Here is a 14,236-nt window from a genome sequence, read left to right on the forward strand (position 1 = left end):
AGATATATACATGCTTTAGTGGTATTAGTAAGGTAAAAAGCTTCTCATCACATATCTATGAGATACGTGGGATAACTGTGAAGAAATGTGCATACAGTCAGGATAGCACTATGGAAAATAATGGTTGCTTTATTGTCAGTTTTGTAGTATTCTGTGCAGTAACAGAAGAATAAAATTCCAGACTACTTTGTTAACTGAGATTAAAGAGAGATTTTTAATACCTATAAAAATTCAAAACTAATTTTAATATTTTTAAGTTTGTTTCTTCAAAGTTCAGTGTTCTTAAGTGATCAGTGTCATCCTGGAAAATCTCTTGAAAAATGTAGTTTATCCTGAAAACTGTAATTTATTTATCTTGTCAGTTGCCAGGACTTTAATCTCTTGGTGACTTTCAGGTCTGAAGTCAAGATTCCTTAGTAACATTTTTGTCCAGTTCAATGATTGTCATTTGTTTGTATGTGTCTTTTTATGTGTGCTTACTGTCCTGTCGTAGGATTTCCCATGGTATGTTGAAAAGGATACACTAGTGATCAGATTCCTGAGGCAGAGAAGGAGACTAAAAGCCCAGGTTAAAGAATTTTCTACAGAATTGGCTTTTTAGACGTATTATGATAGAAAAATACGAAGGCATCTCAGAATGCTTGGTCAAAGCCATTAAGGAGTTTTCCAAGAGCTTTTAGGAGCTGGGGAAGAGGGAAATTCAATGCTTCCTATGGAGGGATTTTCTTTTAGATCGTACCTCAGTTCTTCCACTGAGTGCAGATTATTCCTTATAACTCAAAAGAAACCCTCCTCATCTGCCCCATTACCATTTTCCTTAATAGTGTCTGGCAGCTACTGCAAGTTGGTTGCCTTTAGATGTGGTTGAAGTCTCTCAAGAGTCCAAATCTGGGGTCTGTAGCTCTCTTCCAGCCTTCCTTCCCACCCCATACACACTCACCCAGTGATGCCTCCTTGGCTGCTGCCAGGTTGAAGGAAAAGAATTAAGGAGCAGAGTTGCAGTGGGGATAGAGGTGCTAACAAGTTTGGAAGAAGGATTGATAGTTGCTGCTGTTTCCCCCTGTGCCTGCCTGGCTCAGATATTACCTCCCCACATACTCCAGTCTGTCCATAAGTGGCATCATCTCTCTCCAGATTTTTAGTTTAGACAAAATAGGTGCTATATGGTATTACCTTTTGCAGCTGCCACTTTGTATATCCATATAGCTAGTGTTGTTTTGGTTTTATATTCTTATATTTTACAATATCTATAAGGCATTGTAATTGATTTCTTTGAGTAACTGGTTTTTATTACCTTATTCCAATAATATTATTATAAGGATAATTCTTGGCCTAATTATTTCTGTTTTATCCTGGTTCTTAAAGGGCTATTTGAGGGAAGGAATTTTCTTCAAGGTAATGGAAGTTGGCAGAGCAAATCCTAATTGTTTGTGTTTGTAGCTTACTTGTAAAGTGAAGGATGCCATCAACTTCAGAATAATTTCCACTACAACACTGGCTGGGTGTGGGTTCTCTAACAAGATTAGTTCAGCTGAAACTGAAGATCTGGGCAAATATGTCTGTATTTGCTTAGTCAGACATGGCAACAGGAATGTTCTCGTAGTATTTCGAAATAAGACAGATTAATCTGTCTTGTTTCACTGTTATAAAAACTGCTTCTGCTATTCTTAAACATAAGAAAGTAATAGTGAGTTATTTGCACTGATGGAAATTTTTGTATGTAATCTGTTCATGGCATTAACGTTACAAAAAACCCAAACAAACAGTTAAGTGTTTTGGACTAATGCATATTTGCCAAAATTTAATTGTAAAATATATGCAACATATGAGATGATATGTTATAGTCCCAGAGGCACTGAATGATTATAGAATCATAGAATCGTCAAGGTTGGAAAAGACCCTTAAGATCATCGAGTCCAACTGTCAACCTAGCACTGCCAAGTCCATCTACACCATGTCTTCAAGCACCGTATCTATCTGTTCTTTAAATACCTCCAGGCATGGGGACTCAACCACTTCCCTGGGCAGCCTCTTCCAATGCTTGACCACCCTCTCAGTGAAGAAGTTTTTCCTAATATCTAACCTAAACCTCCCCTGGTGCAGCTTGAGGCCATTTCCTCTCGTCCTATCACTCGTTACTAGGGAGAAGAGACCGACCCCTACCTCACTGCAACCCCCTTACAGGTAGTTGTAGAGAGCAATAAGGTCTCCCCTCAGCCTCCTCTTCTCCAGACTAAACAACCCCAGCTCCCTCAGCCGCTCCTCATAAGACATGTGCTCTAGACCCTTCACCAACTTCGTTGCCCTCCTCTGGACACGCTCCAGCGCCTCGATGTCCTTCTTGTAGTGAGGGGCCCAAAACTGAACACAGTACTCGAGGTGCGGCCTCACCAGTGTCGAGTACAGGGGCACTATCACCTCCCTGGTCCTGCTGGCCACACTGTTCTTGATACAGGCCAGGATGTCATTGGCCCTCTTGGCCACCTGGTCACACTGCTGGCTCATGTTCAGGTGGCTGTCAACCAACACCCCTAGGTCCTTTTCCGCCAGGCAGCTCTCCAGCCACTCCTCCCCAAGCCTGTAGCATTGCATGGGGTTGTTGTGACCCCAGTGTGGGACCCAGCACTCAGGCTTGTTGAATCTCATACAGCTGGCCCCGGCCCATCAGTCCAGCCTGTCCAGGTCCCTCTGTAGGGCCTTCCTACCCTCCAGCAGATCAACACTTCCACCCAACTTGGTGTCATCTGCAAACTTACTGAAGGTGCACTCGATCCCCTCATCCACATCATCAGTGAAGATATTGAACAGGACTGGCCCCAGTACTGAGCCCTGGGGAATACCACTCGTGACCGGCCACCAACTGGATTTGACTCCATTCACCACCACTCTCTGGGCTTGGCCGTCCGGCCAGTTTTTAACCCAGCGTAGAGTGCACTTATCCAAGCCGTGAGCAGCCAGCTTCTCCAGGAGAATGCTGTGGGAGACAGTGTCAAAGGCCTTACTAAAGTCCAGGTAGACAACATGCACAGCCTTCCCCTCATCCACTAAGCGGGTCACCTTGTCATCGAAGAAGACCAGGTTAGTGAAGCAGGACCTCCCTTTCATAAACCCATGCTGGCTGAGCCTGATCCCCCAGTTGTCCCGCACTTGCTGCATAATGGCACTCAAGATGACCTGCTCCATCACCTTCCCCGGCACCGAGGTCAGGCTGACAGGCCTGTAGTTTCCAGGATCCTCCTTCCGACCCTTCTTGTAGAGGGGTGTCACATTTGCTAGCTTGCAGTCATCTGGGACCTCCCCGGTTGACCAGGACTGCTGATAAATGATGGAGGGTGGCTTGGCAAGCTCCTCTGCCAGCTCCCTCTTTATTCTCGGGTGGATCCCATCTGGGCCCATGGACTTGTGAGGATCCAGGTGGAGGAGCAGGTCAGTGACTGCCACCTCTTCAACAACTGGGACTTCACTCTGCGTCCTATCTCCGTCTCCCAGCTCAGGGGCCTGAAAAACCCGAGGATGACTAGCTTGACTATTAAAGACTGAGGCAAAGAAGGCATTAAGTACCTCTGCCTTCTCATCATCCTTCGTGGCCAGGTTACCTTCTGTATCCAACAAAGGATGGAGATTCTCCCTGGCCCTCCTTTTGTCGCTGATATATTTGTAAAAACATTTTTTGTTGTCTTTAACGGCGGTGGCCAGTTTAAGTTCCAGCTGCGCCTTCGCCTTTCGGATCTTCTGAACAATGATCTCTCTGAACAATCTATAATTGCTGTTTCGTTTAATAAATAATACTGTACATAATAGTATGTATACATGATTATTTTTTTATAGATATGCAATACATAAATTTGTTCTGTTTCTTTTAGCATAGGCTTAGATCTAAAATGGCTTACTTCCACTCTGAGTGAAGTTAGCACCCAACTCTGGTATGGCAATTTAAAAAAGAAAAGAAAGAAAGAAGTTGTCTCAGACATTTTCTATAAAATTTGCCTAAGCACCTTAAATTCTTCCATGTGTCCAGAAGTACTGCCATAACAGCTGAAACATTTTGGTATCTGTTTTGATAGATCTCCCTGACTAGCCTGATCTCTTAAACATATTCAGATCACCTCCTCATTCAAAGGATTATTTCAGTAATTTGTTCAGTAACAGTTTTACAAGTAAATATTTAATTGTTTTGTTGGCATAGACATACAGAAACCTTTTTTCCCCTCAGTGAATCTTAAGCTCTTCTGTGATATTTGGATACTCTGTGGAGAAAGAGATAAAATTTGAATTTCCCCAGGCAAAGAAGGGAATTCAGCCAAGGTAACCCCTACTGGGGAGGTGTCTTTACCAGGAGATTTTTTTTTCCAAAGGTGGGAAAATCTGCCACTTTCTCTGTGCTTTCAGAAGGAAATGGTGATCTCCACTGCACTTGGTGCACAGTTCCTTTTTTTAGTGTTTTTTTTTGTTTGTTTGTGAACATGTATAGTGAGACCTGACAACACAGATTTTTGTACCCTAATTGTCTTAGATGTGAGGCAAATAATAAAATCTCCAATCCAGTGAAGATTGTGACATTTTTGTTCATGTTCAGAAACAAGTCTGTGGGCACCTTAGGAAGCCGAAGTGAAAAAACTAAAGGGTTTATCAAGTATAAGTGCTTTATGGATTAGTAGCACTTGAGAGTCCTTCAATATCCCAGTATGAATAAGGGCATCAATACAATACTGACATCCAGCTTTAGGCATATTTGTTCCTTTTCTGAACTGGCCCATATTTTTCTCATTAGACTGTAATTAGCTGCTTGGTTTTACCGTTACGAAATCGAGTAAGATGTTTCTTAGTCTGCACAATGTTGTGAAGTAAAAGTCATGCCTTATCACGGTGTATTAATGAATGGGCACAGTTAATAAAAGCATAAAAGACCCCTTAGAATGCCTTTCTCTGTAAATCTGTTGTGTTATGTAGTTGGATGCAGTGGGGCAAATCCAGAGTCTTTTTTCCTGTGGTCAATCATTTAGAACTCATTAGAAACTTCGGTCTGTTTCTTCTTTTTCAGTTTATTGTATGGATCTGTTTGGGGGGAGCTTACAGAAAAGCAATAATTATGGATTAAATTCTTCTTGGCAGTTTAGTGCTGGGATTAATTTTGAAATTTTGTGAATGGTTAATTAAATGTTATGGATTGTCTCTGACAATTTATCATGTACAAAAGATGTGTATTTTTAATTTTTCTCTGTACTGAGTCATAGTAAGTCCGGTTTCATGTTTGCTTTCAGAAAAGCTAAAAAATGTGTAATGGTTGACACATTTTATTTGCTAAAAAGAATTTAGAAATTAAAACTGTGCAGTTTTGCTTCTGCCATCTGTCCTTTCTCCTTTCCTTTTCTCCAAGGTGGATATATACCTTGCTTTTGAATTTCAGGTGGTTGAAAACATTGATAAAATCTATAAATCGGAAATGATAATAATATGAACTGCTTCTAAAAATAGTAGTAAAATTAATTTTATATGGAAGTTATGGTTTAAATTAGCTGAAACTCGATTGTGTTTTTGAATGTGTACTTCTCTGGGCTTATATCAAAATGTTTCATTACCAAAAGAACTTTTATTACCCAACAATATAGAAGATTATAAAGATATATAAAGTCTTATTTTGTAAAGTTTATTTTTGTAAGACATAAGAAAAGGAGCTCCAGTAAACTTGGTGAATCAGTTGTTTAACATATAAAAGGAGGAATCCTTTGTATTATATTGATTATATATTATATTTATTTATATTATTTATATATGATTATAATATATATATTATATTTATTTATATTATTTATATATGATTAATATAAAAACACCTACCTTTCTGTGTAGTACCTTTTTTATTTGAATCAAAGCTAAAACAGCACAGATTTTTATTCTTTGTTTTTCCTGTTCTCTGCTCAGAAGATGTAGGACAAATTATTTGAAAGTTCTTTCATGTTTCTCAGAGCAACTGTTGGCTGCTTCAACCATGTCCTTATATATCTCCCCATTATGTTGAACGTTTTCCTGAGATCCCTAAACTTGTGATCATAATCTCCCTATGCCCTGATAGTCTCTTGTGAAATGGAATGAATTAATTCATGTGCCAGGTTAATTGTAGTCAGTTTGGTACATCCTCTCATGCTCCCATCCCCTCGCTGGGGAAACGTCATGGAAAATGCCTCTGAAATGCTAAATCCTTCTTTCTCAGGTTCATTTGAATTCAACTGGAGCTTCTGGAAGCTAAGCAACTGTTGAAAATTAAGCAATTAGCCTGCATGCTTAAGAAAACATCTACCATCATGGCTTATATATTATTCTGATATTATTGATCTGAACTGTTTAATTAATGCTTATGAATTCATTAACAGAAATAAATTATTTTCAAACCATACCAAAATTTATTGAACTTCTCATCTGAGAAATTCTGATATGATAGTGAGATTTAAAAGGAGAATATTGTGGTTTACGTAGCAGAGTGAGCATGTTCCGTGTTAGTTTGGAAGATTAATGTCCTCTGCTTTCCTTTTTTTGGTTACCAAAATGTTGTGGGGGCTACCAAAAAGTAGCTGGGGTTGGGGGGAAATGCTAGTAGTTAGAGGAAGGCTAATCACTTACTGAAGCATCTTAATATTTTAGAAGGGTAAAGGTCCATGAGGAAAAAGAAAAATACTATATAATTGCAGAATAGAGAAATACTCATAATATTGTGTGTTGTTATTTCAAATTAAGCTGAGCAAATGTTTTGCATCTTTAAGTGTTCTGTTCTAAATGAACCATACTGAATACTAAAACTTCTACTTCATGATAATACTCTTAACACCTGTAAGTCTTCTACAGTGGTCCTCACAGGATTTCGTTTAAGAAATTATTCAATTTTTCTACAGTTATGTAACGGCTTATGTATATTACAGGGAGAGAGAGATGATAAAGCACTGGAAGTAATTTAAAGTGAGCCTTTTTTGAAAGCTCACCCCTTTTTCATTGGAAAGCTAGATGGATAATTTAAACTACTCCTAAATCTGCTATAGTCTAGCTCAGTTCTGTTATTTACTGTATATACATTTACAAAAACAAATTTCCAGAAATGTCTGGATTACTTTAGAGCTCAGTTCTAATAGGATAATCTACACCAAGTACGTTAGGTCTTCTTGAAAATGTTTTTCAGCTATGGAGTATTAGAATCACAGGTTTTGTGGTTTTTTCATACAGGCAAGAACCTAATCACAGGGCTCTACACATAGATCTCCTTTAGGCAGGACTGTTGCACATTCGTTTGATACAGCATGTGGTTTTGCATCTGCATTTTGGGCTATTATGAACATTTTTGATGTGTATTCAAGTCACTTACCAGCTCCTAATTAACTTTCAGCATCATTTGAAAGCTTTTGGTTATGCAATGTCTGACCTCTTGTTGTATGAATGTTGCTGCTTTCCTGGGGGAATAGAGGTCACAGAACATGTAAGAGGAGAGGATAAAGCACTTCCAGCTGAAGAAATCTGACTGTAGAACAGCCTTATAGAACAACCACCCACTTTCTTTTTCCTTTGCTGAGCACCTTAATCAGTGGCAGTCAAGATGTATATAAATATAATAAATGGACATGGCAGCCAAGTCATGTCTTACTTTGATATCTATTGTCTTTCCTGGCCAGAAAATATAAGACAGTTTGGAACACTTGCTTTGGAGGACACTGGGGTAAATGATAATCTGACCATCTTCAGAAAATATTGGAAAGTTTGAACATCTTTGAAGAAAGAAAGTCTTCAGGAAGAAACACACACATAATTTTAACCTTATTTATTAATCCACATCTCTACCCAGGCATAATTCTGAGCCTATAAATGGAAAAAATGTACCATTAGGAATTTAGTTATTGCTGGCAGCTTGGTGGACCAATATCACTCAGGCAGCAGTTTAAAAATCTAAGATAGCTGTAAACTCAAGGAATATTTTTGGCAGTATATACATAAAATTTACAGACAAGGTAAATAAAAAAAAGCTTTATGTAATACAGAGGTATTTTATATATCCATCCATAAACCTTAACTTAAATGGGATTATAATTTGGTTTTCTGTTTTCCTTTTTCACTTGGTTATTCCTCTTTGTATGTAATTTAGTGAAATAGCTAAGACATGTTTCATTAATGAACAATCTAACAAAGCAATTTCATATTGTTAAAGTCAGTTGATTTAGCGATTAATGTATTTGTTATGCTTGCAGATAAAAAAATACATTTATATAGTGTAAACTAATGACTAGTTTACTTGGATGCTGATACAAATCCTTTTGCCGTAGTGGTTTCATAGTTTATAAACAGTGAATTAAATGTCAGTGACTTTATTATTGAGGAAAAACATAAAGTTTGTAGCATGAGTGAAACAGGGTATGAATTGTCAAAGTAGAAGAGAGCAGCTGAAACTGTGTGATGAAACAAAGATAGTTAGTCCATGTCCAAGTTGATTATTTACATTTTATGCCCAGCTTGAGTCTTGTGGAGGCCATTTTTTTTTCAGTCTCTGCTATTTTTGTGTTCAATAGGCAAGAGGTTTACTGATTTCACTGAACTTCTTTCTCAAGTGAGGTGTTCTGGATTAGAAGCTCAGCATAGATACCCTCTTGCCAAGTTTACATTCCTAATAATAATGACTTGCACAAGATCAGCAGTCTGTGTTGTTGGTCCCTAGTAAGGACAGTGATACACATTTAAAACATTACCCTGCAGTAGTTAGGTCTTGGCCTTAATGGAACACACCTTATTTTGTGTGGACATAAAATTTCTACATCTCATAAATATTAAAAAAAAAAAAAAAAAAAAAAAGAAAAAAAAAAGGAAAAAAGGGGGGAAAAAAGGCAGGGGGAGAGAAATCTCTGCTCCAAAGTGTTGAAATGATATTAAAGTAATTGTAAAAACTATTTATATATATATTTATATTTATACTGTGACTCAGATTCCAAAGTGACTGCGGCACTTTGAAAATTTAGTTTCAATTTTCTTTTTTCTGGCATGGTCTTGAGCTGATTTCTTGCTAGTCTTTTCCCTCCTAATGCTGCATTCACTGTACTGAACTAAAGGAGTTGCACTAGAGTTTTCTGTGGAGAAATGGAGTATTCCCGAAGCATGGGGAAATGTCTCCAAGTTGATTTTGTGGTATAACGTGGCTTTATCCCTTAACTATTTAATGGTGAAAAGTTCCTGTCCTGTTTGATCTAGAAACAAAGACAGCAACACTATGTTTTACAGATGAATGAGTGATAAGCTGTTTTAAGATCACATACGTAACAGAGTAGCAACATTGATAAGTATGCAGTTGTGTCACAGTTATTTCTGACATAAAACTGAAATTGTCTTAAGCTCTCTCGATATGTTTCAGGACACCTTTACCTTTGGTGGTTCTATATTAGCAGGATAAAATGGGATCATAATGCTTTACATTGCTGTGACCTCATTGCAGTCTATACCTTCCTCAAGGCGGGCAGCAGAGGGGGATGTGCTGATCTCCTCTCTCTGATGACCACTGACAGGACAAGAGGCAGTGGAATGAAGCTGTGTCAGGGAAAGTTCAGATTGGGCATTAGGAATAAGTTCTTCACTGGGAGGGTGGTCGGTCACTGGAACAGGCTCCCCAGGGAAGTGGTAATGGCACCAGGCCTGTCAGAGTTCAAGGAGCATCTGGACAGTGCTCTTAGTCATATGGTTTAGTTTTAGGTAGTCCTGAGAGGAGCAGGAAGTTGGACTTGATGATGAGATACTCTATGATTCTGTGATTCATTTTATTACTTAAAACAAACAATGCTGTTTTACCAGGAGAAATCATCAATAAAATTTCATTAATTATCTCTTTGCTAGCAAAAGCAAAACCAAATTAAACTAAATGAGAAATGTTTCAAATCAACAACTTGTTTTCCCCTTTAAGAAATGTTGCATGTCTCAGCACTCTCATTTGACTATTAGAACCTGTTTAAGACAGGATGATTAGTTTCTCTTGGACAAATACCAGCAAAACCTGTTGCCATCTAGGAAAAGACAGGAAGCCTTCAATTCCCTGAATTAGGCATCCAAAAATCCCCTGCTTGTGGTCTGCCTAACTGTGGGAAAAGCTAAGACTTACTAGGTACATCCCTGTGAGCTCCATAAGTGCATGAAACTTAGTTTTGGGGTCCTGATACAAGTGCTCTGAATTTACTCTGAGCTATCTTACACTGTGCTCTGAGCTATTGCAGCAATACTGTGAGTTTTCAAAGTAATACTTAATTCAATAATCAATCACTTTCAAGAATAGGTCTGCCAGGCTATATCTTCAGAAATCAGTATTTCAGAGAGTCTAAATTTTTTGTTAACAGAATATTATTTGATGGATTAGTATGACAGTTTTTGCAAAATGAACAATTCAAAATACTTTTTTTCCCCCCCCCCACTCTAGACGATTGATTTAGAGGGGTTCAAGCTGTTCATGAAGACTTTTCTGGAGGCAGAGTTACCAGATGATTTCATTGAGCATCTTTTTACATCATTTAGCAACAAAATCTCTCACTGCAGCCCGTTAATAAAAAACAAACCCCAGCACCTTTCTGGAGGTAAGTAATAAAAACACAGTAATATAAGAGCTGAAGGTTCCTTCCCCCTGCTATTTTACTTCTAATAGCTATAAATATATGGAATTCTAAACTATACGTATTTCTTTTTCTGTTCTGAAATTGTGAGGAGAAACTAACTCAATCACAAACAAGAAATACTGTGAAAAGAAATGGAAATGGAATGGTTTCGTCTTTTTAATTCACAATAATGATGTAGCTGAGACACCAAGTGGACAGTCTTTGTCACGTTAATGCTAATCAGATTGCTATGGTTACATGGTCTTGCTGCCTACTCTACTGTATAAACGCTTAGAAAGCTTCATGCAGGAGGCTCCTGCTGATGGCTCTGCAGTTTCTGTGCACAGTTACTGCTGCTTCTCTTAATTGTCTAGGTGTGACACCACTATTAGTAATCCTACATACTTATCAGCTACTGATATTTTAAATGTCTTATAAGTGTTAGCAGTATTTCTTTTCCCAGTGTAAGGATCTTCTTCAATGCAGTTTGAAATTTTCATGTTAAACTGAACACTTTTATTAAAAGTGATTTTGAGTTCAGAGGACATAACATGTTAAAATACTTCCATGTGAAACAGTATTAAAAATTACCAACTTACCAAACTTTATGAAACTTTTAAAGAAAATTTGCACAAGAAATTTAAAGTTACCTTCCTAACTTGAAATATTTGGTTGAGCACTTTTAGCAGTTTGGGAACTCTATCAAAATCCAGTAGTCAAAAGCAGAAGCTAGACTAATTTAATGAAATAAATTGCATGTTTTGAACAGCTGGGATAATCAAGTGCTTAGAGCGAGTTACCAAATGGTTTGATGGGTACTTAATCTCTTGAATTCTTTATATGAAGATTAGGTGTCTTCAAATTGCACCCCATTCAGAAGTTGTGAATTTGGTACAAGTGCTACTAGCTGAAATGTTAGCTTTTCTTGCAGATACCAAGCAATAGATTTCCACAGGTGCCTCAGTGTACAATAGTTATTACAGGCTTTCAGATATCACCCATTGAGTCTGACCTGTTTGTTGGTTTTTTTTTTTTAGTGCATGTCGTTCTCAATTGTCTTAAATAGATGGGCTTCAGTTATTTTTCTGTATTTAAGATTACAGCACCTGTTATTTACACTTCTTAGCTGTATATTTCCTGGCAAAAAACACCAACCAACCAACCAAACCAAAAAACCCATGTTACATTATCATCTTCTATTGTATTATAATGTATATATGTAATGGTTATTAACTCTAATTAGACTTAGCCGAAAAAACTTTTTTTCTGCTAGCAAAGCTTGCTTACCATAACGAGGGTATGATTCTTCATATAAATCTTTTTTTCATTTGCTTTGAATTATTCAGGTATCTTTTTTTTATCTTTTCTAATCAGAACTGCCATGAACATCTCCTTCCACAAATATCTGCTTTGCAGACAGTACATTTCCAACTTCCTGGGCTTTTTTAGTTATCTAGACTGGTTCCATGTGCAGAGCAGTAGGCTTAGTAGACTATGGTGTAATCAGTTGTGTGGAGTATTCAAAACCTTCTGTTGCTTATTACAGCTCTGATAATGACTTACTGACAGGTTTGGGCAAGTCATTTAGACCGGTGATTCAGTCCCTTGCCCTTAAAGATACTTTGCAACAGAATCTCTAAGGGCATGCCTAAATGTATTCTTTATTGTATGCTGCAGGGTATATTTTGGATGTCATAAATTTTCAGCATTGCATTTTTTTCAACTATGAATATAGATTCTGTTGCCTATAAAGTCTCAGCAGCACAATTTCATTTCCACTTTCTTGACTTTTAATTTTTCATTGAATTTTTCATCATGTTTTCATCAGTGAGTAGCATCAGCAATAAACATACACTCTACCAGCCACCAAAATTTGTAATATTTTACACTTAACACTTTTTGCCTGATAACTCCAATAGTAGCTGCCATGCAGTGGTGCATATTTATTTATTATGCTGTGTTTTTACATATGTTGTCTGACTACTATTATTTAAAAAAAATCATCTTGTATCATCCTGGTGTTGTATTTTTATGGCTTTGACACTTCCTATGTAGAAATGATAACAGCTGGTTTTAGGTAATTGCCAGATTTACAGCTAAATTCTGCCCAATATAGGCCGTACTCAGCTTTCTTCACTTTCACTATAATTCTCTCTGATAGATTTTATTCTTATGTGTGGTAAAATAATAATAGTAACAGTAGTAGTAGTAGTAATATTCATCATTATGTTTACTATTACTGTTGTTTAAACTGTATGCTAAGTTTCTTACTCTGATGTTACCTTCTAAAATTTTTTTCTCCTTTACTCACTTTTCCCAGTTTGTAGGTAATTTTCATCTTTTTCTGTTAGTAAGGACTTCAGAAATAATATAACGTGAGACCAGATTAGTAATCTTCCATATGTATTTAGTGTAATACCAGAAGGACTGTTAGATAAATTTTTTGTATCTAAAGCATGTTCAGAGAGACAATTCGGTTCACCTCATGCAAGAGTTATTTGTGCTTGAAAATATACTGTTCATACTGTAATTCAATTGCATGAGATTTAAACTACATGTTACACCTTTATAATTTGTAGCATTTAAAGGGAAAAAGTGTGCATTGGTACATTTTGATGTGCAAATGAAAATTACAGAAACCTTTGTTTTAGGATATCTAGTAATTTTTAAATGTTGCCAATAGTGAAAAAAACTGTCCATAATGAGAAATAAATTTGTCAGAAACATTTGACCTGCTTCTGGGAAATGGAAAGATGCACCAGAGCTAGAGAAGATCACAAGGAAAGTAGCAGGGTTCATAAATCTCTCTGGAATGTGTCCATTTTTTACTTGGTATCTCTTGGTCCGCTCATGTCTGTTTATAAATTGTATTTTCAGTTAAGGTGTCTGAAGAGAGATGGAAACAGATGCCAGGTAAGCAGCAGCAGTGTAAGTCATCTGTAAGTCAGCACATTGCAAGCCACCCCTCTCCCACCTCTGATTAAGAAGTAATACTTTAACCTGTACCTTGCAGCTGATTATAAGTTAAAAGATACCTTAAAATTTGTGTTCCTTTTCTTTTGGATTTCAGGACTATACATTTTTGAGATGAGTTAGCCCAAGTTCTATAATATTTTTTATTCTGTGCATAAGATTCACGTAAGACTGGAATGTGAACTATTTGTGTAAATTGTGTGACTGAAGCGAGCATCTTAATTGATGAACATTTTATAATGTCTTAATTTTAAGGGCACTTAACCAACACACAAGCTCATTTAGTAGAACAATGCCCTATTAAATCTTTTTATTCATTTAAATATTTACTTTAAGTCTTTATTATCTGCCTGAAACCATGAACATGAACTTGATTCAAAGATATATTTTCTGCAGGCCAATTTGCTCTTATTTACTGAATTTTTTTTTAACGTGTACTGCAGTAGACCTTTGAAAATCAGAACTGTAATGAAGTTTTTCAAGATAAAAATAGGGGAGGAAAAAAACCCACCAGAATTCTGTTTCCATTTGCTACAGTAATTAACTTGTCCAAGACAAATGGATGAGAGAAATTATGTATGCAGGTTATGTGTGCAATAGTGAATCTGTTCTGAATTAGTTACAGAAAATATTTAAGAACAATAAATCTGTTTGTAAAGTTTCAT

General features: G+C 37.0%; 1 protein-coding gene across 11 annotated transcripts in view; it reads left to right on the forward strand.

The window, feature by feature from the left end:
• Positions 1-14,236, forward strand: part of DGKB (diacylglycerol kinase beta) — a 494,094-nt gene that overhangs the window by 205,103 nt on the left and 274,755 nt on the right. For all 11 annotated transcript variants that reach the window (XM_087773968.1, XM_087773975.1, XM_087773980.1 and 8 more), the window contains 2 exons: positions 10,427-10,580; positions 13,476-13,511. In XM_087773968.1, coding sequence (XP_087630094.1) covers positions 10,427-10,580; positions 13,476-13,511 — 190 coding nt within the window. The remainder of the gene's footprint in view (positions 1-10,426; positions 10,581-13,475; positions 13,512-14,236) is intronic.

Source organism: Nipponia nippon, unplaced genomic scaffold (genome assembly GCF_047370975.1).
Source record: "Nipponia nippon isolate SJK-2023a ecotype South Korea unplaced genomic scaffold, ASM4737097v1 scaffold_1, whole genome shotgun sequence".
NCBI lineage: Eukaryota > Metazoa > Chordata > Aves > Pelecaniformes > Threskiornithidae > Nipponia > Nipponia nippon.